General features: G+C 47.1%; 8 protein-coding genes across 8 annotated transcripts; 5 read left to right on the forward strand and 3 right to left on the reverse strand.

The window, feature by feature from the left end:
* Nucleotides 1–169: 169 nt before the first annotated feature.
* Nucleotides 170–1,652, forward strand: BHQ10_001861 (uncharacterized protein; the record flags this gene model as incomplete). Its single annotated transcript, XM_040873944.1, has 5 exons — nt 170–179; nt 312–357; nt 408–456; nt 506–1,127; nt 1,183–1,652. The coding sequence occupies 5 exons, from the start codon at nt 170–172 to the stop codon at nt 1,650–1,652; spliced, it is 1,197 nt and encodes a 398-aa protein (XP_040730366.1).
* Nucleotides 1,653–2,136: 484 nt separating this feature from the next.
* On the reverse strand, nt 2,137–3,450 carry BHQ10_001862 (uncharacterized protein; the record flags this gene model as incomplete). Its single annotated transcript, XM_040873945.1, has 2 exons — nt 2,137–2,198; nt 2,256–3,450. The coding sequence occupies 2 exons, from the start codon at nt 3,448–3,450 to the stop codon at nt 2,137–2,139; spliced, it is 1,257 nt and encodes a 418-aa protein (XP_040730367.1).
* A 550-nt stretch (nt 3,451–4,000) lies between these two features.
* On the forward strand, nt 4,001–9,992 carry BHQ10_001863 (uncharacterized protein; the record flags this gene model as incomplete). The annotated part of the gene is made up of 7 exons (XM_040873946.1): nt 4,001–4,058; nt 4,257–4,284; nt 4,339–4,429; nt 4,493–4,576; nt 4,624–8,310; nt 8,873–9,140; nt 9,202–9,992. 7 exons carry the CDS (start codon nt 4,001–4,003, stop codon nt 9,990–9,992), a joined length of 5,007 nt encoding a protein of 1,668 aa, XP_040730368.1.
* Nucleotides 9,993–10,435: 443 nt separating this feature from the next.
* On the reverse strand, nt 10,436–13,922 carry BHQ10_001864 (uncharacterized protein; the record flags this gene model as incomplete). Its single annotated transcript, XM_040873947.1, has 9 exons — nt 10,436–10,672; nt 10,726–11,428; nt 11,491–11,714; nt 12,439–13,146; nt 13,196–13,310; nt 13,366–13,574; nt 13,636–13,686; nt 13,745–13,839; nt 13,904–13,922. The coding sequence occupies 9 exons, from the start codon at nt 13,920–13,922 to the stop codon at nt 10,436–10,438; spliced, it is 2,361 nt and encodes a 786-aa protein (XP_040730369.1).
* A 319-nt stretch (nt 13,923–14,241) lies between these two features.
* BHQ10_001865 (uncharacterized protein) lies at nt 14,242–14,627 on the forward strand (the record flags this gene model as incomplete). The annotated part of the gene is made up of 4 exons (XM_040873948.1): nt 14,242–14,341; nt 14,394–14,423; nt 14,476–14,530; nt 14,582–14,627. 4 exons carry the CDS (start codon nt 14,242–14,244, stop codon nt 14,625–14,627), a joined length of 231 nt encoding a protein of 76 aa, XP_040730370.1.
* A 184-nt stretch (nt 14,628–14,811) lies between these two features.
* BHQ10_001866 (uncharacterized protein) lies at nt 14,812–15,948 on the forward strand (the record flags this gene model as incomplete). Its single annotated transcript, XM_040873949.1, has 1 exon — nt 14,812–15,948. One exon carries the CDS (start codon nt 14,812–14,814, stop codon nt 15,946–15,948), a length of 1,137 nt encoding a protein of 378 aa, XP_040730371.1.
* A 2,769-nt stretch (nt 15,949–18,717) lies between these two features.
* On the forward strand, nt 18,718–22,245 carry BHQ10_001867 (uncharacterized protein; the record flags this gene model as incomplete). The annotated part of the gene is made up of 1 exon (XM_040873950.1): nt 18,718–22,245. One exon carries the CDS (start codon nt 18,718–18,720, stop codon nt 22,243–22,245), a length of 3,528 nt encoding a protein of 1,175 aa, XP_040730372.1.
* A 311-nt stretch (nt 22,246–22,556) lies between these two features.
* On the reverse strand, nt 22,557–24,620 carry BHQ10_001868 (uncharacterized protein; the record flags this gene model as incomplete). Its single annotated transcript, XM_040873951.1, has 1 exon — nt 22,557–24,620. The coding sequence occupies one exon, from the start codon at nt 24,618–24,620 to the stop codon at nt 22,557–22,559; it is 2,064 nt and encodes a 687-aa protein (XP_040730373.1).
* Nucleotides 24,621–25,715: the final 1,095 nt, after the last annotated feature.

The following is a 25,715-nucleotide window of genomic DNA, read 5'->3' on the forward strand; positions in this document are numbered from 1 at the left end:
CCAATAGTGGTGCATATACAGCTCCACTCTGTACAAACTAGGACTAGCTCAATCAGTCGCGATTGCGGCGTTTAAAGCTTCCATCACATCCTCCGTCACTTTCCCTCTCATTTGCTTTCTACATCACCCACGCTTCTCTGTTGGACTACAGCGTGAGGGCTTAAGAAAGATGATACTAGGTACGTTGCTGCAGAATATATGTCTAGCTTTACGCTTGCGCAGACTACCCAACAATTTCAATGCCTTCAGCCCCCGATTGCTTCAACGTTCTATTTCAGCTTCGCGCTAACTCTTGTCGGGGACACTTGCAGACGAAGATTTGCTAGAAAAGGTCGCCCAGGATGGGTCTATGAACTAGTAAGCCGTGGAATCTTTATTGTGCTCCAATTGAGTACTGACGCATTCAGCGACCAATGGCCTGAACAGTTAGAACCATTGATTCAGCGCCTCGACGAGGTACATATCAACTTGATCACGTTACAAGAATCAAGCTGACACCAGGAAGATTATTAGCCAGTTTCCCATACCGAAAGTACCTCCCGAAATAGCATCCTCCTACGCCTCCTCCTCTTACGCCTTCCACGACTCTCTCCAGAGCAGCAACAAGGAGAATGCCCCTCCTTCYCCCGCCGCAACCCAGACGACATACAACGGCGCTTCAACGTCAACATCTGAATATGCCACGGCAAATGAAACCATAGTGCCAAACTCGCAACCTTCGCAACCCGACACGAACTCTTTACCTCCTCCACTCCTGTCTCTCATTGACTCTATAAAGAGTACCCTCCGAACGTACTTTGCGTCGAAACCACCGCATACCGTTCAACGACTTGCAGAATTGATCTTGCGTCCTACGCGTCAGTATCGAACACTCCCTGCATATCTGAGAGCCGTGGATAGGGTAGTATCGGTGTCCAGCAGTGCAGACATATTCCCACTTCCGCGAATGGGAATATCCCCCGACGACGAGTTAGCGAATGGGATTACGAATGGCGCACGATCAAGTTTCATGGTTACAGATGAGTCGCTCGGCAGTGATGAGTCACTAGGTGGAGCATTATTAACACCAATTCCCTGGCTGAGAAATCATGACCTCGAGGCCGTGCAGGCCGAGATGGTAGCACAAGGTATCACCGCAACATGTCTTCCTCGGAAATCACTATACGCTAATCTTACATTAAGGTGCTGTCCCACTCCGTGCAGATGCCGCAGTAACGCAAGGCGAGCTCATAAGACAGGAGCAAGAGGCTGGTTTGATTGCTACATCACAAACACCACACGTCTCTTCAAGATCTCTAACCGAGAAAGAAGAAGAAGACGGCGAAAACTCGTCTCCTCAACCAGAAGAAATCCCGCATGCACGAGGGCCCTCCGTTCTCGGCGTCGAGGATCTGGGCCTCCAGGATGGCAAAGGCGTGGAAATGGTCCTTTCGGACCCGAACAAGTCTCAAGAAGAAGAAAAATCTGAGATGGACGTGTCTGATTCAATCGTGGACTTGATACCCGACGAAGTGGTCTCCGAAGCAGCAACGAAAGAAAATGGTGCTGACGACGAGGATATTATTCTAGACGACCAAGGTACTACTTCGTCGACAGAAACGAGCACGGAATTAGATACGGATGCTACGAGAACACAGGACGAAACGGGCTGATTCTGTCGAGCACTAGCGCTATTATGATTGGATGAATATTAATGACATTGTCGTTCTATCTACTTATGCTTCGAGCCGATGAATTTGAGTGAGCCCATTAAATGCTTTCTTTGTACCTAGATTTGCTACTTTTGATCTGTTTTCTTCTCTTTTCTGAAAAAGGGTATTGACCTTCGGCAGTTAATGAGAAATTAAATTATTGTGATTAATACCCCTCAATCAAGAATGACTTTTCATGACTAATAATACAAAATGCCCCTGAAACGGAAAGAAAATAAGCAGGTACAAAGACCAAATTGAAACTGAGCTGGGAATTGTAATTAGCAAGCAGAAACAGGCTTGGAAAGATAAGTCGACTAGATGTTTGGTTGACTCCAGATAATTATTATACGTCGTCTTATCGTGATGTGTTGTAAATATGTTCGTGCAAGTCGTGCTTTTGTCATATGTTGTTCTGTTTAATGTATCAACACAAGGTTGAGGGTCATGACTGATTCGATGACTGAATTGATCCCTGACGCTTCCTTTCCTTTTTGGCCCAGCGTACTGTAACGTATTAGTGATTGTCTTAATTAAGAAATATAATGAAGAGTGAAGACTTACGACCGCAAGCATTACACAATGTCTTCGGACCGCTGGGACCCTTTCTCCATTCCGGAGACGCCAATGTACCGCAATCAGTACATACATACTCCTCTGTCGTCTTGATTCGCTTCTTCTTGTCATTATCATCCGAACTCAAGCCTAGATGGTGGAGATCTGCTTGTTCCTGTACCAACACTGCATCTCTTTCACCCGTACTCAGGCCCTTGGATCGTTCGCCTTCGCCGTATCGCAGACCTGTGAGCATCTCAATGCCGTCTAGGACCGAGGACGTGTCGCTTCTCGAGATAGTATCCACATTGTTATCCAGCGTAATCATAGAAGTATACCCGTTCTGCCCAGAGCTTGACACACTAGGTCTAGCAGGCGGCAACATCATACCACCCTGCTGATCTGTGGTGGTGGTAGTGGTAGTACCCGGTGCACTGTTGTAAGCGTCGATCTCATCAGGGCTCATAGTTCCCGAATTGTTGTCTGATTGGAGCACCCACTGCTGCTGAGCTCGGAGTTCCTCCTCTTCTTCCTTTTTCAAGTCTGCTATTCTTCTGTTCAGGCGTATATTCTCAACCTTGTGTTCTAGAAATGTGTCGAGAAGCGCGTTGCTGGCGGTTGGATATGGGCGGCAGACGAGGAAGAAGCCATCACATGGATTTCCTTCTTTGCCCGTTCCGAGTGTGATTTTCTCGGAGGACATGTGCGCATGCCCTGAGGCTTCGACAATGGCGAAATCGCCGTCTGGCTTTCGGAAGCGAAAATGATATCTCAGACGATGTCCTGTGGCAATTGACTCATTGAACTCGCGAATAAAAGACGTTCGGTCATCATCATGCACAAACTCAGAAACAAACCTGCCGTCTAGGTCCTTTGGTTCGTATTTCGTAATCGGTTCGATTGCAGGCGAACAATACAAGACTTTCCCATCCGGGCTCAGCACAATCAGTATATCTTGCATCTCAGCTAGGATTCGCTGCGTCCAATTGCGTCTCCTGGTAAAATCAGTCACTGCGCTTGTCGCGCTCTTCTGGACGCCCGAATCGTCTGGTCGCGGCCCTTGTTCTTGTACATCATCGTCCTTCATTGTGATGTCCGCCGAACCGGTGCCTTCAATCCCCTGCTCGTCACCATCATCGAGTACCAGGTCGAGATCGTTGAATTCCATGTCGAAGGCGTCTCCAGTGATGTTGCTTTGAAGCATGACGAGAGTATCAGAAGCGTTGCTTCCGACGGCATCGTTGAGATACATTCCCGCGTGCGAGTTTGACTATGTACAGATCTGAGCACACATAATGTCAGCACCGCTCGATAAGCAATTGGCCGAAATAGAAATGTAAAGGAAATCATACAATGCAAATATATTCAAACAACCCCAAGACCACACTATCCATAGACGAAAATGTGCACGCAGAGACAGAACCAACGATAGCGATAGCGATAGCGATCTGCACACGGATAAAGCGCTACCTAGCGGGCAGCATTAGTATGGACTATGAGGGCATAAGTAGGTACTCATAGTACTCCGGTTGACCGCAAGCTAGAGCGATTTTCGGAGGCTCAGCAGGGATTAATGCGGGCGTTTTTAGACACGTTATAGGATGAGCATGGAGGCGCGATCGTTGCTGCCATTTATACTCCGGTACAGATCAGACATCTCAGGGTGGATCTGGCCATTGCATTTCCGCTAGGCTAGTTCCCAGAAAGGCAGCTCGCGGCTCGTGTCACGTGCTTTCGCGCCGTCCCCGCGTTGAATGGTTCTTGCCGTGTTGGCGCAGGCAGCTCCGTCTCAGCTCCCGCGAATTATCCGTCGTTTGTCATGAGATGATCCATCATCCCAGTTTGTGCTGAAAGAATTGCATGTTATGCATAGTTTCTAGCTTTCAGCACTATCTGAGGCAAAATGTGAGTCTTTTTGAGTGCTCGCATCTACATTCATTGACATCATTTTTAGGTGTACGTACATTTCTATGTGAGGAATGTTTGACATTTCATACTGATAATCACCAGCGAAAATCGATAAGCTTTCCATTCTGGGGTAAGTCATTCTGTCATCTCATGTTAAGACATATACTAATAATCTCATTTGCAGCGTCCGATCTTTCGACAACACCCGAAGCGAGACTATCCAATTCCACACGCCGTTGACTTTGATTGTAGGATACAATGGATCGGGAAAGACTGTACGTTGATCGATATCTGGGAACGCGGCGATTACCTGGTGAACAAACCTCTGAATTTTTTAGACAATCATTGAATGCCTCAAATATGCGACGACCGGCGACTTACCACCCAACAGCAAGGGTGGCGCGTTCATCCATGACCCCAAGGTGCGAATTGCTTTTCAACTTGGCTCAACACTCGCTGACTCAGGTAGCTGTGTGGAGAGAAAGAGGTTCTTGCCCAGGTGAAATTGGCATTCAAAGCTACGTCCGGAGCGAAAATGGTGGCGACCCGAAGCCTGCAACTCACCGTGAAGAAAACGACTCGACAACAAAAAACTCTCGAAGGCCAGCTCGTGATGGTCAAAGATGGAGAGCGAACGGCAATTTCTTCTCGTGTTGCTGAACTCGATCAGATTATGCCGCAATACCTCGGTGTGTCGAAAGCGATCCTCGACTCTGTGATTTTCTGCCATCAAGATGAAAGTCTTTGGCCAATGAGCGAACCCTCCGTACTCAAGAGGAAATTTGACGAAATTTTCGAGGCTATGAAGTATACGAAAGCAATCGACAACATCAAAGCATTGAGGAAGAAGCAGAACGAAGAACTGGCCAAATTTAAAATCATGGAACAGCATTCAAAGGAAGACAAAGATAAGGCAGATCGCGCAGAGAAACGATCGATCAAATTGCAAGAGGAAATTGAAGCATTGCGAGAGGAAACGCACCAGATCTCCCAAGAAATGCGAAATGCCGCCGAATTAGCAGATAAAGCCTGGAAAGAGTCCGAAAGCTATGCGCAGGTCATCGGAACCCTCGAAGGAAAACGTATTGAAGCAAGGAGTGTCCAGTCCACGATCGACAATTTGAAGCGACATCTCGTCGAAATTGATGAGTCTGATGAGTGGCTACATTCCACTCTTGAGCATTTTGAGTCCAAGCAGCTCGAATACCAACAACAGGAAGACGCTCAAAAAGAAAGATACATGGACATCAAGGAACAAATTGAGTCAACCCGCGACCAGCTAGGATTGAAACAGGCAGAAGTTGGCAAAAATGAAAATGACAAGGATCAATTTGAACGTCAAATTGGACGTCGGGAAAACATGATCAAAGAGTTCGCACGAGAGAACAATATTCGTGGGTTCGACGATTCTTTGGACGAGTTCAAGATCGACGAGTTCATGCAGAGAATGCAAAGGATGGTAAAAGAGCATACTCAGGCATTAGAGCGGGTCCGAAAGGAAGGACAATCCGAAGTACGAGAGACTCAAAACATTCTCAATCAGATTGCGCAGCGAAAGTCCGCCTTCCAAGAGGCCAAGAATGTTGCGAGAAGACAGATATCCGACAACGACAGAGAAGCAGCATCAGTACAAGCCCGTTTGAACGAAATTGACGTAGACGAAGGTACGGTTGCTGTTCTCGAGTCGCAAAAGGAGGAGGTCCAATCACGGCTTGAAAAACTGAAACAAGCTTCTCGTGGTGCAACATGGGATAAAGATCTCCAAGATGCCAACACTGAGCTTAGATCCCTTGAGGACGAAAGCACCAAGCTCAATCAAGAGCTTATTGCAGGGACTAAAAAGGCTGGTGATCTGGCTAGATTCGCACATATAAAGAAGGAACTCAAAGATCGCGAGCGCCAACTAGAGACTATGTCAGGCGCGCACGGAGATCGTCTTTCGCAGTTGGTGAGCGAACAATGGAGCCCGGAAAACCTTGAGCTTGAGTACCAGAATGTCGTAGCGGATGTCTCAAATAGCATGGCGTTGGCTGAACGCAGTCGCGATGGCATTGGAAGAGAGCTTGATCAGGTTGAGTTCAAGCTGAAAGAGTGCAGAACAGCGCTTGAGCAGCGGAAAAAAGAACGTGACCTATGTGTGAAGAAAATTCGCGATGCAATTGACGATGACCCTACTGAGTACCCTGACATCTTGCAAACAAGACAGAATCATATGGACCAAACCAGGAAGGATGTTGAGCAATTCGCGGGCATGCACGAATATTTCAACATGTGTCTTGAAGCACTCGACCAGAAAAAAATGTGTAGAACATGCATGAGGCCTTTCAAGAACGAAACCGAAATGCGAACATTCAAGAACAGACTAGAAGGTCTTATCAAAAAGAACTTTTCCTCTTCAGATGAGGACTTGAAGCAAGCCGAAGAAGAATATGAAAGTGCTCGAATGGTAAATGCCGATTACGACACCTGGCTACGCCTAACAGAGACAGCAATCCCTGAACTCGAAAAGAACCAGGAACAATATCAAGGTCAGAAGGAGGAAATCTTGAAGAAACTGGAAAGCCACGATACCACCGTCGACGAACGAGCGGAGAAGAAGCGAGAAATCGAATCTCTTTCCCGCACTGTAACGTCTATAGTTCGTATCGACAACGAAATCAAATCCCTACGTTCTCAAATAGAAGAAGTTTCGTCTAAGCAACAGCAGGCCGACTCATCGCGGGTCTTGGAAGACATTCAGAATGACATCGCAGCAATTGGCGAAAAGTCACGAGCAATCAAGCTTACCATTTCCAAGCTTTCTTCGGAGAAGGATCAGTCTCGAGATGACCTTAACAAGGCGGAATTGGCGCTTAGAGACGTGCAGAGCAGCCTTGCCAATGCTAGCCATCAGCTTGAGAAAAAAACCGGCCTTCTCGCTCGCGTCGAAGAGTATAAAAAGTCGAACGTAAAACAAAGAGAGTCGATTGAGAAGGCCGATCGTGACATTGACGAGCTAGAGCCGGAGATTGCTAAAGCTCAGACAAAGCTTGATGATATCAGTCGACGTGCTGAATCCAAAGAACGAGAGCTCCAACAAGCTTTGACACATCTGTCTGACCGCGTGCATCAACTCAACCTCGCCAATGATGAAATTAAGTCGTACGTTGATCGTGGTGGCCCAGAACAGCTGAACAAGAGCAGAAAGGAGCTAGACAATATCCAGCAAGAGATCAGGAAACTGGAAGAGCAACAAGGTGAAATCACACGCGAAATCAACAAGATATCCGCCCAGCTCAAAGACAGTGACAACACTAGAAGGCAGTATTCAGACAATTTATCTTATCGTCAATCATGCCGACTACTAGAGGAGGTTCAAGACGAGATACGGCAACTTGAGGAACAAAATGCAGAAATTGACCGGAGTCGGTTCAAGGAAGAGTCAGAGCGATGGACACGAAAGCACAATGCCCTTGCTGCTCAGCAAGCAAGTAAAATGGGCGAGATGAAGTCGAAAGATGATCAGCTCTTACAATTACTTGCGGATTGGAATACCGATTACAAAGATGCGGCTGCTAACTACAAGGAAGCGCACATCAAAGTGGAAACCACCAAGGCAGCGGTTGACGACCTTGGTCGGTATGGAGGAGCATTGGACAAAGCTATCATGAAATACCACAGTCTCAAGATGGAGGAGATCAACCACATTGTCGAGGAGCTTTGGCAACGAACCTACCGAGGTACTGACGTGGATACCATCTTGATTAGATCTGATAACGAGAACGCCAAGGGAAACCGTTCCTACAACTACCGCGTCTGCATGGTCAAACAAGGAGCAGAAATGGACATGCGTGGTCGTTGCAGTGCCGGTCAAAAGGTTCTCGCTAGTATCATCATTCGTCTTGCGTTGGCCGAATGCTTTGGCGTCAATTGCGGCCTCATTGCACTTGATGAGCCAACAACAAACTTGGATAGGGACAATATCCGCTCTCTGGCCGAATCGTTGCATGACATTATCAAGACTCGCCAGCAGCAAGCAAACTTTCAATTGATTGTCATTACGCATGACGAGGAGTTTCTGCATCACATGCAGTGTGCTGACTTTAGTGACTATTACTATCGGGTTTCGCGAAATGAGCGACAGAAGTCCATTATTGAGAGACAGTCTATTGCTGAGGTATGTACCGTCAAGCTACTTAAACGTCTATTTACTAACTCTGCATAGGTTATGTGAGCCCCTTTTGATAGCTTTCTCGATAGTCCGCGGCTTGACCTGGTCACTTGTACTCTCGCACTTGATAAGATAATGATGTATATCAAAACTATTTCCATAATAAAAAAGTCTATAATTTTGTAGTCTGACACAACATGCCCATTAGTCAAGTCTATCTTCATGAAAATAAATGGTGGATTAACCCTAACAGGACCTTATCGCTATCGGCGCCTTCTCGCTCCGGGCGGGGAAGTTTGTCAAAGATGCAAACATGTAGCTATGCTAAGTCGAGTTACTGACCTCACCAATGCCTGCCACTTTCATATCAAGACGCTCTGAAGTGAACGTGAATCGACTTCTTACAATCAGAGATAGCCGTCTGAGATTCTTTCGACCCATAAGACGTCTATCTCATAGCTTCTGTACTACAGTGTGCTGACCGCTCATCTACCAAGCGGAGTGGATGACATTGTGAATCCTCGATAGTGTCTACATTTATCAAGACTGAGAAGTTTCTAACGAAAAGAACAAAGCCATGGATCAAGCACACGCTAGGGCCCTTGAAGCCCTTCAGCCCTTCATCCATCTAACGACATCATCAACAGCCTCCTCCCCTCGCTTCGTCGCCAACATAATCTCAAACGCAACCTCAAACCCAAACACATACGTCTTTGCTGAGCTATTGGAGACTCCAGCTGTGCAGGCCCTCGGCTCAACAGATACTCCTGAAGAGTTTCGCGGTTATTTGAAGTTGCTTGAGATATTCGCTTGGGGGACGTGGCAGGAGTATCAAGGTAGGCTTAACTATCATTTTCAATGCACATCGAATAAATCTTGTTGACGCTTCTGCTCTAGAAACACCCGGCCTACCAGCTCTCAACGATGAACAAGCTCTCAAACTCCGCCTTCTGTCCCTCCTCACCTTATCCAGCACAATTCGCCCCCTCACCTACCAGGCCCTGATGCAAGCCCTCTCAATCCCTTCCGCTGCCAAACTCGAGTCCCTCGTCACAACAGCCATCTACTCATCTCTCATCGTCGCACGACTCTCGCCCGCCACAAACCCGCCCACCGTCAACGTCACAGCCGTCGCTCCACTACGCGATGTCCGACCTCAGACTGTCTCAACTCTGATCTCGATCCTGTCTGAATGGGAGGGTCGTTGCGGGGATATCATCAATGGCATCGAAGCTGAGATTGCGAAGATCAAAGATCAGACGATCAGAAACGGCGTGACGGATCGACAGCGTACTGAAGCTCTTGAGAAGGCTGTTATTGCCGCTGCTGATGCGGATGGGGATGATACTGTTGCCGGTTTTCGTGGCGTTGGCAGAAACTCTAAACATGGTCTTCGCTCTGGCAGAGGCGGTGGTGTCAGACCCAGTAGTTCCTCTGCTGCTGCGGCGGCGGCGGGTGGCAGTGGCAGTGGGAGTGGCAGTAACAGCAACAAACGCGAATACAGCGGCGATGATCTAGAGGATGAAGATAATGGGTATTTCGACAATGGGAGCGATGGTGGGTTGGATGTGTATGGTGGTTCGCGCATGGAGATTGATGAAGGTGCTGGTGCTGGTGCTAGTGCTGGGAGAGGGGGTGGTGCGAGCAGGCAGTCAAAGAGATTGCTTGGTGTGGGCAGGAAGACTTGATTGTTCAATGAAAAGCAGTCTGCATAGAGCTGACTGTTTTTCTTGATATTGCAGTTTATGCGGACCTACTTAGATTATGACTATGACTTTTTATGACACCAGTACTCTCAAAAGAAATTGAGCATATTACCAAGAATTATGATTTCAGACTCCATGCATTAGGTGGAATTCCGGCACTAAATACAGCATTATTGAAAACCAGATCTAGCTGGCAAAGACTTCTACATACATGGATGAACAAATGAAAGGCTGGCAAGCTCAACATGGACAAACGCAAAAAGGAAAAGAAAGACATTACGCTTGAAACGGAATAACCAAGAGTATTAAATGCAACGCTTCTGCATCCTCAAATTAGATGGAAAGTGAAAAAGGAAAAGGTATATCCGCAGGGAACGCCGGTGTCAGTCACGAGAAGAAAAACAGGTCGAACGCAATAAAGGTTATCACAGCATTGTACCCGGCACGAGAATGAAGAGTATACTCAACGCAGCAGCTATGAGAAGGGTATATGCCAGCGTCACCAAGGCGCGCTGATTGAGCAGAGATCGCACATATGGTTCTTGAATCCTTTGCCAATTCATGAAAGTATACTCACTGAAACCGAGAAGAGCCATGAATGGGTCGATTTTGTATTGGTATGTTGTGATGAAGTATGATGCCACCACGAACGGGAGTATGACCTGAATGCATGTTAATAACACTAGATAAACAGACAGGTTGTAGGAAGACATACCCAGCACCGTGTTGCTCTCGACTTATCAGTCAAAACAACATAAAACGACGCCCAAAACGCACCCCAAAACACAATCAATCCAAACGCTAGACGCGCAAGGATACTAAGCGGAACAAGGTTTCCAAGAGCTTTTGCCTGCAAAAATCCTGGGAAAGCGTCGCGCTCCATTGCTTGAAAGACGTAATCCTTGGCCTGATCGAAGACTTCCGGATCATCTCGACCATCGTGTTCCACCATCTCGATAATCGAAGTCAGCATCTCGGCGGGTAGGACGATCTCACGCTCCGAGTCTGGGATGAGATATGTGTATAAAATCTTTTCTGCGCTTCGACGAATGTCTGTTCGCGCTACTGTATGGCCGGGAGAATTTGATGAGTCGTATCGAGTTTCGGGTGTGGAGTTCATGAAACTGGGACGCGGTGGCCGTTCCTCGGACGAGTGCTTCTCTGAATGACCACTGACTGGCGGCGAAGGTTGCGATGGGTTCTCAGATCGCAAGAATGCGGAGAGTCTGGAATCTGCATCCTTTTCGGTGGATGGAGCATAATATCCCGATGGACCTGCTTCGGTGGGAATGTCGGGAATATTGTCGAGCATGGTTGAGGACGGTCTACTGCCACCTTCGGGTGTAGCTACGAGGACCGAACGGCGTAATTCTCGGACGTAGTGACGGCAGAGAGACATGTGCTGTGAGACATCGAGCCTATATAGCGCAATTGAATGTTAGGTCGCGCACAAGTGTCAGAGATTGACGGTGGTATATACCAGAAATCTAAATAATCAACCGAGCGCTGTTGGTCTCGCATGTAAATGTAGAATGAGAATAGGTCGACAGGAGCGAGGGTGTAGCGACTGAGCACTTCGAAGAGGGTCGGCAAGCGCTTTCGCTTCTCAAGATCGAGGCTCGTTAACGACGCCATTGTGAAGTACGCCGGGTGTTGTTTTGCAAAGCCGAAAACTTGACACTGGTGAAGTTCGATATCCTTGGTCTATTGTATCACTGGCGCTACACAAACACCCAGATTGAAATTGTGGATCAATCGACTAAGGAAAGAAACTGTCCAGAGAGCGAAAATCAGAGTAAATCGTGCCGTCTGCCAAATCCAAAGCGTGATCCCCTAGAGGCTAGTTGTGTAAGTCGCTGAAGAGCCAGTAATAGCTGACACGAAAGGAGAAGCAACAGTCGTAAGCGCACAGCGCCGTGAACCGAATTACCAACGAGCGAATAGAGCGACTGCTGTAATTGACGGAGAACTTCCAAACTGGACTGACTGGATGCTGTAGACAATATTGATTGAGGTAGTTGAGATTGATCCAAAGGGGGCACGTTGAAACATTAATCCGAAATTGAAAGTCTTGGCAGGTCGACGCGGGTCAGTCCGCACGTGGATCGCCAGCCACATGAAGTCATTTCGCACTCTCTCTACGGCATGGGAAAACATTCGATGTTCAGAAGTCTGGCTATCTATGTTGATTGCTATGAAGTCATGATCCAAGTACACCAAATATGCTCCTCCCAGCAACGAAACACCATAACGCCTCCAAACAACTGTCCTAACCCTAGATAATGCGGTGGTATATTGCGATTGTGAAACAAATGTCTTGATCATGAATGAACTGTCCCTCGTTACCTTCCTAGTGATTTTCCGCAAGATGCTTTTGACAGTTAGCGATGTGCATAGACTGGAATGTTGGCGTAAGAGCTGTACTTACCGACCACTCGGGAATGTTCTTGATTTGCTGCCACATGAACTTCTCAAGTTTATTGGCACTCTTCGCGTATGGCGTAGTCTCGTTATTGTATTTTCGACAATTGTCGAATATCAACATCGCATCCCTGACGAAATCCTGTGGCGTAGGATACAAGTCTTTCTCGTGTTTCTCCTCCATGGTTGACAAATCCATAGGCTCTTTGATCACCTCGTAGTAATCTGGGACTTCATCGCGGTTGACTGGCTGTACAAATGGCCAGGCTGCAGAATGATTCTGCATGTCATTGAGGAGATGGAGCAGCTGGTTGTAGTTGGGTCCATGTCGAGGTTGGCGTGCGAGCTCATCCATATCCGGTGACCAACCTGATTCCTTGATGGCAGGAATACTGAGCGGGTCAATCTTTACCACCCCGTTCTTCCATTCTTTCGGAGGCGAGTGAACAATATGTGATCTGCTGAATGCTCGAATTTTCGCATGCACCGCCTCTTTTTGCTTGAGAATCATGCGGCCAGACTCCAGATACCGGATCTTGGGCAGCATCGTGCACTGCATGATTGTTCCACCTTCGTAATCCTTGATATACCCCATCCATATTGATCTGTCGAGACTGATTTCTTTCGTAAACCCTTGTTTTTTGAAGTATCCGATAGCGTAATTGTCGGCGTACGTAAGGAAATGCATCACGTCCGAAGTTGCTTTCACATAGTCCTGCTTACGTTAGCTTATCATCAATATAAGACTTTCAGATGGTGTGTACCTTTAAGTGCGACATCAAATGTGCACCGTATCCCTTGACCTGCTGATCCGAAGAAATGGCGCAGAAGACGATTTCGGCGAATTTACGACCTCGAAACGGACGATATGTGATTCCACTAGAGATAGTTAGCTGACTGTTTCGAGGCTCCGCTTTTACAGTTTTATACGCACCCTACAACTTCTAGAGGGTGCTTGACAATGGCAATCGACAGATGTGTCCTATCGTAGACCAATCGCGCGATATAATCCTTCGGCATTTTAGGGAGTTGTTTCTGAAATATGCACTTCAACCCGGTGAGAATGATGAAGCTCTCCCTTTGCCCGTCATTGTTCACCACTCGAAATTCAATTTCGCCATTTCGTTCTTCGATCACGGCGGGCTGGTGGTAGAAACGTGTTAGGCTCGGAGCTATGAACGCAAGCACTGTGGATGGAACGCACCTTTTCGGGGTATGGGACGATTTTGAGGGGTGGCTTTTCAACTACATCTTCCTATGATGACACACGCATTAGTAAAATTTAATGGATATTCAATTTAACTTGTCTGTACCTTGATCTCATTGAAAGACTCCGTCCGAGCCTTCTTGCTTCGGTGTTTGCTGGAATCTGGGGTGTCGGCTTCTTCCGAAGCCTTGCGCTTCATATCTGAGGACACATTAGACCATGCGTTAACTAACCAACCACGAGAAAATTCGCGAATTGTTCTTACCCTCACTGACAGTTGACATGTTCGCGACCAGAATTTTGATGGAGTTGTGTCTGAACGATGATAGCAAAGTGGTTGAGATTGACGCCACTACGTTCGTCTGAGTCGGTCGCGCATACCCCAGCGTCCTCTTGGCGGTCGGAGCTACGGCCGGAGATTAACCAGCGGGGATACTATTATCCGGTGTCACTATGCCAAGAGGACAGCTTGTATATCGACAGCTCTTTGGTCTTCATTATTCTTGTTGTCCCAACTCAATTGAACTTGACAGTTATTATCACTTTCGCTTTATTTATCATTTTTGTCTTCTCAAGAACCAGTCGATCATCCAGCCAAAACCAATGTCTCTCAATACTCTCTGGGAGACGTCCAAAGCTCCGTACTATCCCATTGTCGCAAAGGAGGGCCAGTTTACTGTTGGCTTTGCTTTGCTATTCATTGGTAGGCTAAAATAATGGATCAAAGAAGGTCATTTTTCTGACAGCACATTTAGCTCTTTTACTCACTGGACTTTTCGGATTGAGTGGGTTCTATTTACCTGATTCTTTACGCATCGGCGACTAATCAAAATATAGATCGATCATTCCTGAACATACCTCTCCTCGGCCTCCCAGCGTCGCTTGCATTCGGGTATGCTATACTCTCCCCTCACCTGCGTTATTGACTGCTAACTTTGTAAAGCTTCGGAGCCGTATTCATGATCTGTGCTGTTGGTGTCTACGTTTAAACCGTCGCGAAACCTATCCCCACTACGCATGATCATGTACTATAATCGAACGATCGGGGAACTCTAGACTGCTAGAGATGTACATTTATCTTTGAAATTGAACTTGCAACTTCTTTCTAACCGAGTTCGCTTCGTCCTCTGAAGTTCACTTGTCGACCTCAATTTCTCCCGAGGCCCTGCCACCATGGAGCCTATCTTTTCTGCCGTTTCGAATGATGCCTATCATCTCTACACTCTTCTACGCTGTATCGGATTTGCCGAAAAGGCTCGCATACAAATAACACCCGATGGAATCCGATTCTCTGTAGAAGAAAGCCGGGTGATGCAGGGACTTGTGTTCCTCGACCGGGCCCTATTCACAACTTATACATTCAACGCTCCTCGACCTCAAGACCGCAACGATGATACTTTGGTCGATGAGGAGTCTGCCGGGGACATTTACCCTCAATTTCTCATATCTCTTACCGCTCTCTTAGAAACTCTTCAAATTTTCGGCATTGGCGACGCTAGTCAGTCATCTTTTCTGCCAAATGGCTCTTTCCAGAACACTTCTGGCGGCGCTTTTACTAGTCCAGCTGTGTTACTCGGCCGCACTTGTGCTTTGCGATACTCAAGTCCTGGCAGCTCACTTTGCATCACACTTTCAGAATCCGGGGTTACTACTACTTGCGAACTCACCACCTACGAGTCCGATGATCCTTCGTTTGGGTCTGCTGGTGGTGAGGTGGACATACCACTGCAACGCGACGCTATTATCATGAAAATTATTATGCGGTCTGCATGGCTGTACAACGCCATCAATGAACTGGACGCCACAGACCCTACCGTTCTGACCATCTCAGCCTCTTCCAAAAATGCACCCTTCCTCACACTATCTGGATCCGGCGGGCCATTCAGTGAGTCTAGCGTCAAATTCTCAGCGGACAAGGAGAATGGGGAAAGTGAGGCGAGTTACAAAAATCTACAGGATGAGGGAGCGAAACGGGCTAGATTGGCTCCTGCAGTGACCGAAACCTTTCAAGTAAACCCCCCTTCCTCTATGGGGTCTCTAGTCAAGGAGAACTATCGCTTTGCGCTCATCCGCAAAGCGTCTCGGGCCATGGCTGCTGCGAGCAAAGTGAGCATGCGGGGGGATATCCAGGGCGTCTTGAGTCTGCAATTCATGATTGAGCTAGGTGGCGGAAACAGTGACGGCGATGTCGGTCCTGCACGAGGAGGCACCAAGCATGTGAGCTTCGTTGATTTTAGATTTGTACCTCTTGTCGGTCAGGAAGATGATGAGGAAGGAGGAGAAGAGAATGGAGATTCGGAGGGATGGTAGACCTGTGCTTTATTCGAAATGATATCCACGTGAGTTCACATTAATACGTACTACGTAGTCGGAGGTACATTGGCTGTCTCAGAGCAATGGAGAATACTTCAAGGTCAAAATGAAATGGTTTTGAGGCTTCTCAGAGGTTTGAATCTGCTTATATTCATGAGGAAACATTCAATATGCCGGGTTTACCCCGACGAAGATGTTTTGGCCGTTGCGAGTCCATTTCTCCGGATACTCCAGATATCACAAGCAATTACAACGTTCCGTGTTCCAAGCTCATTTCCTAGGTACAAATGGCCAAATCATGATCATAAGCGGTAGACTATGATTTCTTGCGCTTTTTTGGGGGTGGAGTGTCGGACTGTCCAGTTTCTTCCTCGGACTCTTGGATATCCTCGGAGTCGTTGGTATCTTTATCAAAGCGCTCGTCAGACTGATCACTATCACTAGAGTATTCTTGTCGTTTAGATTTCCTTTTTTTCGTGTGCCGTTCCTTACTCTGTTGCTTCTTTTTCGGGTCGTGAAAGTCATCATCCCTGAGCCACCATTGCTTGGCCAAAGTCGACTCGCTTTGACCATCAGCTATGCTCCTAAGGTACCGGTCAAAGCTTCTTGCGGTTTTAGCTACTTTTGTGAAATGATCGGAGGTCAGCCTCGGAGGTTAAGGTCTTTCTCCCTTCGATTTTGCTTCTTCTTTGGCATCGTAGGCGGCGGTGGCAATGGCAGTTTGGAATGCATTGCGTATTTGCCTAGCGAAGTGAAAGCAATTAGTCATGAATATAATGAACGCATAAATATTTGATTCATTCACATACCTTCCATTCCAGACGGACAGACGCTCGCTCTTATCGGATTGCCGAAAGTGCTTCCTGGCAAATTTGAGGATAGCCTCAGTTTCGATGGTCCACTTGTGTTCGCCAAATTCTTTCTTTATCCTTTTCAAGGTGTTTTCCTATATTTTGATTGTTCCCTTCTCATCAAGCCTTGGATAAAGAAGACTGAGATGTATCCGGGATTTGAATGCTCTGTCCATTTGACCCACTCTATTGGTTGTGAGGAACAATATGCCCTATACAAGTCTTAATGAATTGATTTAAGTACGATGGGTGGCAGGAATGCTTCTTTCTCAGTTATTTTTGTCGCTCTTCGGACAGCAGCGAACCCAGGAATCCAGGGACTATGTTATGTCAACTGATCGGTCAACTAATTACCATTGCAGGCAAATCAGCAGCTGTTCCGGATTTGACTTTTCTTGACCATCGTTACATAAAGCAAATCAAAAAGAGAGACGTCCGAACGCTATGCGAAGTATTCGGTCTCCTGATCCGACAGCTCAAAACTGCTCAGATCGTGGTCTTCTGTATCATTGACTCAATTTCAGCATTTGAAGATCCCACTAGGAGTGACGACAATCAAGTGGTTCTCAAACGGCTTCTTAATATTGTCCATCAAAAACGGAGTAGAGGTTACAAGTTGCTATTCAAGTTGATGATTACAGCTCACATGCACAGTATCTACGCATGGAAACACTTTGACCAAGATGAGCGAGTGGAGATGAACGAAAATGCCCATGTAGGGGGTACCACGGATTTGCAACTGTCGAGGAGTGAAAAAAGGCTAAGAAAATAAGGGCTCAGCTCTGACATATGTTAACCGTTCTCTGTCTGGTTCCAACAGATGTGGTTGTCTGCCAGGCATTTAAACAACCTACTATTACTAGTGGGCTTTGGTCTAGCTAGTATCTTGACTCTGTAGAGAAGCTTTAGGTCCATGAACACGAAGCATGGATTAGTATGAAGCTAATATCCTGAGTCTGCGAGGGGCTAAGCGGAGCTGGTACTACGTTGTCCCGGTATATCCACGGATGTCTAGTTGTACTTTTTGTGTCTGGATTGTTTTGCGACTTATGTGACCGGATTTTCTAACTCTGCACTATAATATACACCAATTGAAAAACTCAAAGATCAGGATCGAAGTTGAAGATAATTCATTCACGATGTCGTTACCTTGATCTTCATACTTTAATCACCGGTCTTTCACATAGATCAACTTCTAAAGATAACATCGAGAAACCCAGTACGGCCAGCTCATCTCCTTTCCACAGCTCCTTGTTGCTATTGTTCAGCATCCGCCATTATCGCAGCAGCAGCTGTTAGTGCCGCAGCGCTCGCATAGAAGCTATCATGATCTACCATTGTATTTTCCACTTAGGTACCGATCACGTTTTCTCCATCTCAAATGAGCAAGGGCTACGAACTACGTAGTGTGCCTCAGGCCAATAGTACATAGAGCTAAGCCGGATTTGGCAGTTGCTTCGCGACGATCCCGAAAGTCGCACACGTGATCTTCGGAATGGCGGGATTGTTCAGCTGGCTTAGTAAAGAACTTGCGCAGGATGCATGCATCTCGCCTTGGAAATAGCGACTCTGCCCCTTCTTAATAGTTAATTGTTATAATTATTAATACCACCCCCTCTCTTCGTCCTCCTTTGGATCCCTCGCTCAACCTCAAAAGCCATGGGGAGTCTATTCCGTTAACATCATAATGAGAAACTATGATCTTATCAGATCTATAGATCCTCAAACGTCCTGACGCAGTTCCTGAGACTGTCCGCGTGTCGCCAACCACCCCTGCCAGCGTCTCATATAGACTGCGATAACGAGTCGCTTTTGCGCTACTGTAGCGCCGGTCTGATGTGTTATAATCCCCGTTCGCCCTGTTTACATTTTGCACATACCTTTTCACCAAGTATTTAAACAATTTATCGGCGATATGGCTGCGATATCGTCATCCCGAGCACAGCCCACTGCGGCCGCGACGACCTCTCTCCATATGGCAACAACTACGGTAAAGGTAGACGGCATGACCTGCGGCGCTTGCACATCTGCCGTCGAAAGCGCATTCAAAGATGTCGAGGGCGCTGGCGAGGTATCGGTCAGCTTAGTTATGGGTCGCGCTGTTGTTCACCACGACCCGACTACGTTATCGCCTAATAAAGTTGCCGAATTGATCGAAGATAGAGGATTCGACGCCGAGGTATTATCTACGGATATGCCACAATCTTCCGATAAGAGCGATAAAGCTGGTACACATTCTTCTGTGTCGACGATTGCTATTGAAGGAATGACTTGCGGTGCCTGCACCTCTGCGGTCGAAGGGGGACTCAAGGATGTCGCTGGTATATATTCAATCAATGTATCGTTATTATCGGAACGCGCCGTTGTCGAGCACGATTCTACAGTTGTGACTGCAAGTCAGATTGCCGACATTATCGAGGACCGAGGATTCGGCGCATCTGTTCTGGACACAAAATCGGCCGAGCCTATCGACAGTTCACCGTCGGATAACTCGAACAAGCTGATGTCTACGACTGTCGCTATAGAAGGCATGACATGCGGGGCCTGTACATCGAGTGTCACGAATGCATTTAACGATGTGGAGGGCTTGATTCAATTCGACATTAGTTTGCTTGCTGAGCGCGCGATTATAGTGCACGATTCTGCAGTTTTATCGCCAGAGAAGATTGCTTCTATGATTGAAGACGTGGGATTTGACGCTCGTGTACTGTCTTCTATACCCCATCTAGGTGTGTCTCAAAAGTCATCCAAGACAATACGACTTACGCTTTACGGGTTGAACGGCGCTGCCTCCGCATCGTCGCTAGAAGAAGTTCTCAGCCAGAAGCCTGGAATATCCTCAGTCTCCATTGACCTCTCGACATCTCGTGCTACTATTGTACACAATCCCACGGCAATTGGTATTCGGTCTGTGGTGGAAGCCATTGAAGAGGCTGGGTATAACGCGTTGTTGTCCGATTTTGAAGATAACAATGCCCAGCTGGAATCGCTTGCAAAGACCAAGGAAATACAAGAATGGAAGCGAGCATTCCTGTTTTCTCTCTCCTTTGCAGTGCCGGTGTTCCTCATCACGATGATCTTTCCCATGTATCTGAAATTCCTCGATTTCGGCAAATTTCGCATCCTACCAGGCCTATATCTAGGCGACGTCGTTGCTTTGGGCCTGACAGTGCCTGTCCAATTCGGTATCGGTATGCGATACTACAAGAGCAGTTTCAAATCGCTAAAACATCGTTCTCCTACCATGGACGTCCTTATCATGCTAGGTACTTCTGCTGCTTTCTTCTTCAGCGTTTTTACGATGCTCCTCGCGATTTTGAGTAGCCAACACAACCGACCAAGCACAGTTTTTGACACAAGTACTATGTTGATCACTTTCAATACACTTGGTAGATGGTTAGAAAACCGAGCAAAGGGTCAAACTTCCAAGGCTCTATCTCGACTGATGTCGCTTGCCCCTTCTATGACAACCATTTACGAAGACCCCATAGCAGCGGAGAAGGCAGCCGAGGAGTGGAACGAAAAAGACACTAGCACCGGTGGTACTTCGCAAGCTGGACAGACTGGTCTAAAAGCTGTGCCGACCGAGCTCCTTCAAGTCGGAGATGTCGTACTTTTACGACCAGGCGATAAAGTCTCTGCCGATGGAGTTGTCATTCAAGGTACAAGCCATGTTGACGAGAGTATGATTACGGGCGAGGCTCGTCCTATTAACAAAAAGAAAGGCGATTCCGTCATTGCTGGTACTGTCAACGGGGCTGGTTCCCTCGAATTCAAAGTGACTCGTGCTGGTAGCGAGACGCAATTGAGTCAAATTGTGAAGTTGGTGCAAAACGCTCAGACAAATCGTGCCCCAATCCAGCGCATGGCAGATATTGTTGCAGGATATTTCGTTCCAATTATCATCCTTCTCGGTCTGACCACGTTTGTGGGGTGGATGATCCTGAGTCATGTATTGCCCCATCCGCCGAAAATATTCAACAAACCTGAGAATGGTGGTAAGATCATGGTTTGCTTGAAGATCTGCATCTCGGTCATTGTTTTCGCCTGCCCTTGCGCCTTGGGTTTGAGCACCCCAACTGCCGTTATGGTTGGAACTGGAGTTGGCGCAGAAAATGGTATCCTGTTCAAAGGAGGCGCTGCTCTGGAAGCCGCCACGAAAGTCAACCACATTGTTTTTGACAAGACTGGAACATTGACCGAAGGTAAAATGAGCGTCGCCGAAACTAAGCTGGAACCGACTTGGACATCCAATGACTGGCGCCGCAAGCTCTGGTGGCAGATCGTCGGTCTCGCCGAAACCAACAGCGAGCACCCAGTGGCAAGAGCTATCGTTTCTGCTGCAAAACAAGAGATTGGTTTGATGAGTGACGATGCTTTGGATGGAACTATTGGGACTTTTGAGGTAAACGTTGGCAAGGGTATATCAGCTGTAGTCGAGCCCACCTCAAGTGTTGAGCGGACTCGGTATCGTGTTCTAATGGGAAACGCCATATACCTCCGCTCTAGTGGTGTAAATGTTCCAGAGTCTGTTGAAACTACTCTCGATGGCAACGTTTCTACTGGGCCGAAGATGGACGATTTCTCCGGATTCACACAAATTCATATTGCAATCGATGGTCACTATACAGGTACTATTTCACTACGAGACGCACTCAAATCGAGTGCTGTCGCCGCTGTTGCAGCTCTACACAAGATGGGCTACCACGTCTCAATTGTTACCGGCGATACCTACCCTGCTGCACTGGCAGTCGCTCAAGCTCTCGGCATTCCCAAAGCCTCTGTCAAGGCCGGCGTTGTTCCCAGCGGGAAAAAGGAGATTATCGAGTCCTACCAAGCTGCAGGCGACAAAGTGGCCATGGTTGGCGATGGAATCAACGACTCACCTGCCCTTGCAACTGCAATGGTCGGTATAGCCCTCGCTTCTGGAACTGATGTCGCCATGGAAGCTGCCGACGTTGTCCTCATGCGATCCGATGACCTCCTCGCCGTTCCAGCGAGCTTATCTCTCGCCCGCACCATTTTCAACCGCATCAAGCTGAACCTGATGTGGGCCTGCGTCTACAATATTATCGGCCTTCCATTCGCCATGGGAATCTTCCTGCCCTTTGGCGGCGCCCCCTTGCCACCCATGGCCGCCGGTGCTGCGATGGCGACATCCAGCGTGTCCGTCGTGGGAAGTAGTCTCCTGCTCAAATTCTGGAAACGACCCGGGTGGATGAAGATTGATTCACTCGAAGCAGACGCCAACGCTGGGTTCACTAAGTCCCCCACTTCAAAGGAATCTCGATGGAAATCAATCCCATTCATTGGCACGGGTGACAACAGACCCGGAACCGGCTCTCGTCTACGCACCATATTTACGAAACTTGTATTCGGTAAACAGTCCAAACAGGTCAGAGAGGAGGAGGGATACGTACCTCTGCAAACAGTTGAAGTTTAGACCTGTGTTTTTTCTTGATGCTCTATTTCCTTGCTCTGAGTCCTTGTTCCTGAGCGGCGTTGTTTTTGGTTTTTCTGTTTATATCTCGGATTGCATATGTTTATGAACTATTACCCCCCGGCACGATACCATTGCCGTTAAGCAAGCATGAAGCATCTTTATGTTAGATTTACGAATGAAGCATAAGACTTTCTATCAACTTCAGCCTATATCTAAAAAAAAAAATACTAATAGTAAAACATCGAGACGTCTAAGGCTTGATGCATCTAGGGTTGATATTCATGACAACCTTCAGCATTCATACGATGGAGCTACATGGACTTACTCCTCATCCGTGGCGGTCTACCAGTTGAGAGACGCCTGGTTTGACGAGGATGTTTATTCTTTCCCTTCTCCATGGCGTTAGCACTAACAGACACCCCCTTCATCGGCTCTGACAGGTCTTTCAATTTACTCCTCTGTTCCGCCTTCAATACCCACTCCTTCGATGATCCAGATTGCCTTTCCTCATACGGCGATTCTCTCATCCAATCCATCCACTTGCGAACAACTGCCACCGCAAGATCCCGCGAACACTCAAACCACTCGTCATGATTCTTGCCGCAACCCGGACAATTCTTCTCAATCTTTCTTAGGTTCTTCAATTCCAAATGTATAAGCTTTTCCACGCGGTAGACATGGTCGACTGCGATGATTTTTTGGGCATCGTCTCGACTTGGGTAATAAATTTCCATCGTTTTGTTGCACCTTTTAATCCACTCCTTCATGCGCTTCTCAAAGGCCTGCGTCGTATAGCCGATTTTCAGGTGTCCGAAATTTGATGGTTGCCAGTATATATATATGATACCGGTATCGCCAATCTCCTTTTTCCCTGTAAGGGGTTTCAGCAGAAGCCCTTCAAGGGCTTCAGACACAGAAAGTTTTTGCAAATACTTGGGAATATATGGTTTGAAGTATTGCAGCAATCGATAATCCCCTAGCGAAGTAATGCTGTGATCGCTTTCCTCGACTTTTGCAGAGCTGGACACTATGTTTTGTCGCGGAGGGAGACCTTTCCCCCCACTGAGTATATCAAGATAATTGGCGAGAGCTAGAAGACGATAATCTGCGGACACTGACGTCGATTCCTTCATGTCCGCGTGGATATCGCATAGTTTCTCGATATCGACCATCCACTTTTCTAGCTCTTCTCGTGCCATGCGTTTGTGCGTCGTTGAACATAATGCTGTAGAGATCATGTCATTCAGGCACTTTGGTAGCTCGCTACTTTTGAGCGTGGCCATGCTGTCTAAGTACTGTATCATTTTCGGGTGACTTGTTTCGTGAATCCTCTTGCATCGCCGGTTCTGAGTTGTCAATGCCAGGCAGTGATGGGTATCTTCTTCCAGCCACTCACGAATCTTAACCGGCAGAATATTGGAAAGTGACTTATCGATTGAGTCTTGCTCCTTTTTGGAGATTGAAGCGGAGAAAGCTTTATTTGATAGCAGAGACAGCACATGCTGAATTGTGCCATCGCCCAGCAATATATTTTTGCTAGGCGGTGTATTTGCATCTCCTATTTTATGATCTGTGCGATTCGCATCCGGTGGAGAGAGGGTGATTTCTGGGATAGATTGGCTCGTAGGTTTGGTAAGAATATGGTCAACATCCTGTTTCTCCGTGCGGGATACGACTGTCTTAGATGTGGGTTTTACGGCACTACCGAAATCGATGACTCTTCTTGCTTCGAAAATCCACGTCTGATCGGTAGAAAAGTTGATGTCAATATACCCGTCGGGTCCAGGCGTGCAGAATTCGATCAGCTGCAAGTGCATTGGTTTCTTTGACTTCGGTGGAGTGATTAATACGCCCCATATCTGTCCCTGATCAGAAGCCAACGTATTGCCGTCTACAGGAGAGTCCGAACCCTGTTTTCGTTTTTCGAATGATGTGACACTGATATCCACTGACCCTAGAGATAAGGTCCTAGCTTCGAAATCTCGTCTACTGGCGCTCTTCGTTCTTCTTCTCGGCGCTGTAGTTTGAGTTTGAGTGTCCAGCCCTTTGTCGGGCTTGGAGAGATCCTCGGCCCTCTTAATTTTGTCCTGGGTTTCGTTTTGAGGCGATCCGAGAATGTTTCTGTCTTCTGCGCGGGTCATCGATTTACCTTTGACTGGTGTGTCCCATCCATAATCATCCGCGATATCCGTGGTATCCGTGACGATTGATACCGAAGGACTGAAAATATCATCTGCAAGAGAAGGAGTAGAAACTGCACTATTGTCCAAATCGCTGCTAAAAGATGGCTCGTTGCCATCATTGGAAGTTGAATCTTTCATCTGCGCCAAATGATCTGGTGTCTTTCGGCCGCGGTCGCTATCATTTCGTGCCATTGTTGTTGGTCTTTGGGATTTGTAGAACTTGAAGATGAAACTTCGAAAGTTCTTTGAGTCGATCGATGAACGAGGAAGGTTCGTTATTCAATGCATTTTACCAGGCTTTTTGAAGGTGCTTTGGGTCGATCGATGAACGATAAGGGTTCGTTATTCAGCGCATTCCACGAGGCTGAAACTGAGCACTCTCCTTACGCAATGGCCATGATCACATGCCATGCAGAAGAAGACAAAATCCAACCCAACAGGTTACATTTGCGGCGCAGCTGCTTTCTGACTTGGCCCCGACAGTGCCATCCGTACATGTCGTATATAATCCAGATTCCCTGAGGGGGTTGGGATGAGCTGAGACATGCAAGGACGACGCCTCTCTTTGAATTGCAGGGATATGTCTTTTTAGTGTACCTCTATAGAAGTTAAGTCAGGTCAACTCTAGATAACAAGTAAGTTTTAATTTAATGCTACTAGGGTATCTCTAGATCAGGTTAGTCATCTGCAACGAAACCTTCGTCGATTCAGCCTTGCGTATGTTGTTCACGATATCTGAAGTCCAACATTAATTATAGACTTGACAGTATCTTTTGGCTATTTACATATTATACCAGCGTGGTCATAACCTCGACGGTCCTGTATTAAAAAAAGAAATTAAATGATCAGCGGAAATCCGATGTGCAGCACGATATTGTCAACTCGAGACCTGAACCGAATTTAGACTGGTTTTAGGGCTTGGAGGTAATTCGCCACTGACATTCCCGGCATTAACATAGCTAATCAGCAATCATTAAGACTCAATTCTCAACAAACTAACGCAATAGAAAGATACCCGAGCAAATAAAAATAAACCATATCCAACGTGGATGGAAGCATTCAAAAAATGATCAGCAAAAACTAATGACCAGTGCCGGGCTCGATCCGGCGACCTTATGTGTTAAAGTTGCTGTACATATACAGCAATGTTAAACATACGAGATAACCAGCTACTCCAACCGGCCATTGATTGGACGATCACATTTTGAATATACAATCTCTCGAGAGCTTTCATGGTCACTAGAGAGGTTTAATACAAGGGCCGTTTTGTCAACAATACAGTTACAT

The sequence above is a fragment of the Talaromyces amestolkiae genome, assembly GCF_001896365.1.
Source record: "Talaromyces amestolkiae strain CIB chromosome Unknown scaffold2.1, whole genome shotgun sequence".
NCBI lineage: Eukaryota > Fungi > Ascomycota > Eurotiomycetes > Eurotiales > Trichocomaceae > Talaromyces > Talaromyces amestolkiae.